The 3,075-nt window shown below is 42.0% G+C and overlaps 2 protein-coding genes across 2 annotated transcripts in view; both read right to left on the reverse strand.

Annotated features, from left to right (window-relative positions):
* Positions 1-950: 950 nt before the first annotated feature.
* Positions 951-3,075, reverse strand: part of LOC102672131 (tRNA N(3)-methylcytidine methyltransferase METTL6) — a 10,084-nt gene continuing 7,959 nt past the window's right edge. Inside the window, exon 4 of the mRNA XM_031508761.1 lies at positions 951-961. The gene's annotated coding sequence lies outside the window, so the exon portion shown is untranslated. The remainder of the gene's footprint in view (positions 962-3,075) is intronic.
* LOC102673630 overlaps positions 2,259-3,075 on the reverse strand; it is a 1,588-nt gene continuing 771 nt past the window's right edge. Inside the window, exon 3 of the mRNA XM_031508886.1 lies at positions 2,259-3,075. This exon is cut by the window's right edge and continues 2 nt beyond it. Within this exon, the coding sequence (XP_031364746.1) occupies positions 2,304-3,075 (772 nt within the window). The 3' untranslated portion in view covers positions 2,259-2,303.

The following is a 3,075-nucleotide window of genomic DNA, read 5'->3' on the forward strand; positions in this document are numbered from 1 at the left end:
TATTCTTTCGTTACCTAGATGATAATTTATAAACGAAATGGGCAAAAAGCGTACGATATTCTTCTCTCCATTTTTTCACATGTAAATGTATACGGTAAAAAAAATTCACAATTTTAAATGGTGTAACGTTAAATTACTGGCACTAGTCGAGTCACAATCGTTAACAAGATATTAAACTTGTTTATTATTTGTTCCGCTCATCTAGTTTCTAGATTTCTCGAGATAATAATAAACCGTTTCTTTCTTTTTTTCTTTCTTTTTTTTCTTTTTTTATATATATATATATAAGAATAATAATTGCCCAGAACTGGAATTGGACCGTTGTCCAAGTTGAAACGATAAATGTGCAGGAAACGAGTAGCGCACTAAAACGAAAAGTAAATTGAGATTCGGGTCAGTCGCGGAAAGTGAGTTGACACCTGTGTGAATCGTAAAGTAGCCGCTATTCTATTCCGAGGCCGCGTTTCTTCGTGACTCGTGCCCCTTTTTCCTTTTCCGCCTTTGCCGGATTACGGAAAATGAAACGGCTACTTCGTAGCCAATTACACTTGTTCTATATTTGTAGAAATCTGGTACGTTTAGCGGTATAATCGTGTAACCGACCCGGCCACACGATTCTTCGACAGGCTTCGTGGCTGCATTGCGCCACAACGTAACAACTATTTACCTTTTTTACCCGGGATATTATTCACTTACGGTGCACGGGTTAACAAACCTGTCAGCCTCTAAATCGTAAACCCATAAACCCATAAGCCTTTGCGAAATTAAAAATATGAACAAACAAACAAATACACGAATTAAATAGATAGATATATAGCGACAGTGTAAACGCAATCTTGGAGAGAATTAATGGTTATATTTTAATTATTCCGTGACTTTAAGCGATAATACATGCATATTAATTTTAAAATTATCGAGTGCTGAGAAATGTAATTAATAATCTTAGCTTAATATCGATTGACTCGAATGATGTTTACGTTAAGCAATTGATCTCGAGTCAATCAAAAATCTCTGGCGCGAAGAAAAATTTTAATCGAGTTCAAAAGTTAAAATTACACAGGGACGCGTTATCACGTCATCTTGGCTAAGGATAAAAATTATCGGATAACGACGAAACTCAGATGTAAATATTTTAATATCGTGACAATTCAATTCAAGATTTCGATCGTCCAAATAAAATTTGCCTAATATTAAATACGAAGCTCTGTTCAAAATTAAAATGGATATTAATCGTAACGCGTATGCTCGCGTGGGCGGGTGAACTCATTACGTATGCCCGGAATAATCCGATTAATCTGAATATATCGATCGTGATTAGAATGATCGAACGACTTTTGAGGTCACGATCAAGCAGATCGATTGAACGCCCATTAAGTCCTCGGTGAGAGTTCTTTGGTGTAGGTTTACGGGCCGGAAATGGAGACAGTTGCTTTTCTAGGGTGTACTTTCTTTACCGGCGAAACGAGCACGCCGCCTGCAATTGACTTTTTTCTCTCTCTCTTTCTTTCGATTAAGAATCACAGCAAAACTTTTATAATCAGCTTCTTTTTCTCTTTTCTTTCTTTTTTTTTTTTCATTTTATTATACCAAGGAGCGATAGAAAATAAAATTACTCGGTCAAGTAAAAAAATATTTATTCGATACAATAAATAAAAACTTGCTTATGTACAACGTTCAATCGAGAAATCGTACGCAATGAAGGGAGAAGGCATCGAAAATCGATACGGCGTGTTAAATTCGACGCGTTGTCGGACAAGGACACGTTAAAAATTAACCTATATAAATAAAAGAAACACGAATAGTTTCCCGTTTATCCCACCTTCGTGCGAAAAGTAAAACCCTGTCTCTAATTATTCCTTACGTACCGATAAACCTCGTACCAATAACAACAAGTAAGAATCGATAAGATATTCCTGATATTCCATACATACTCGTAACTCTACAATAACTATCTAGTTATCGAAAAAGAAGAAGAAAAAAAAGAAAAAGAAAAGAAAAATGCCACGTATATAAATAAAAAAACGATGGATTCCAGATTAAAATTTCAACCACGAGCTAATAACGAGACCGTCTCTCTCTCTCTCTCTCCCTCTCTCCCTCTCTCTCCCTCTCTCTCTATCTCGTTATCGTCTAAACCGAAACGTTACCGCGAGTCGCCGCCACAGTGCCACACTTACTTTCTTCTTCAATTTCTCGGGTTCCCTTTTCCGCGTGGGTAAATAGTCAGTCTCGATAGTCAGGAGGGGAGATGGAAGCAAGCTACCACGATTAACCCGCTAGGAAAACGGGATGCGCCGTTTCATTTACCATATTTGGGTCGGTTTCGCTTGAGCATAGGTCGGCGCGTAGCTCCACGGATAAGTGGGCAACGCCGGTTTCGGTACCTGATACGCGACGTTCTGGTAATAGTAGAACGGATAGACCGGTTTGATGGGCTTGTACAGAAGCGGATTGATTACCGCCGTTTGCAACCCGTAGCCGGGATTCGTGGTGGTCGACGGGGGATGCGCGTGTGTGGTGGTCGTAGGAGGGAGCACCGGTTGCACCGGGTGAAGGGGTGCGACGGGGTGAAGGGGAGCGACGGGGTGAAGGGGAGCGACGGGGTGNTGATTTTGAGCGTACCTTCCAGCTACGTCCACCACGTTTTGCGAGTGCTGAGCCTGGGTGGCGAGCGCGTGCTGCAACTGGGCGATCAGCCTATCCTTTTCGAGGGATTGTATCTGTTGCAACGTCTCTTGGGCGGTAAGAGTTCCAGACGCGTACGAGGGTAAGGGACCCGGGAAGTTTTGCGGGGTTTGAGAGGTCGCCTCGAAATTTTGCACCTGGCTGTTCGGGTTTTGTACTTGATTCGTCTGGCCTAGGAATTGATCGGCGTTCGGCGCGAAATCCTGCTCGTTCGGTGGGGCGCCGTAAAGCTGTTGTATGGCTTGAGCGTTTTGAGAGAGGAAAAGGGCAGCGTCTGATATATGTCCTTGCGGTTGAGCGACGTCCCGATTTTGAAAATTCGCCAATTGTTGTTGCTGTCCCTGGTGAACGGGCGAGAAGATCTGCGGCGTGGAAGGGCCGGGTAACTTT

The sequence above is a fragment of the Apis dorsata genome, unplaced genomic scaffold (assembly GCF_000469605.1).
Source record: "Apis dorsata unplaced genomic scaffold, Apis dorsata 1.3 scaffold_8, whole genome shotgun sequence".
NCBI lineage: Eukaryota > Metazoa > Arthropoda > Insecta > Hymenoptera > Apidae > Apis > Apis dorsata.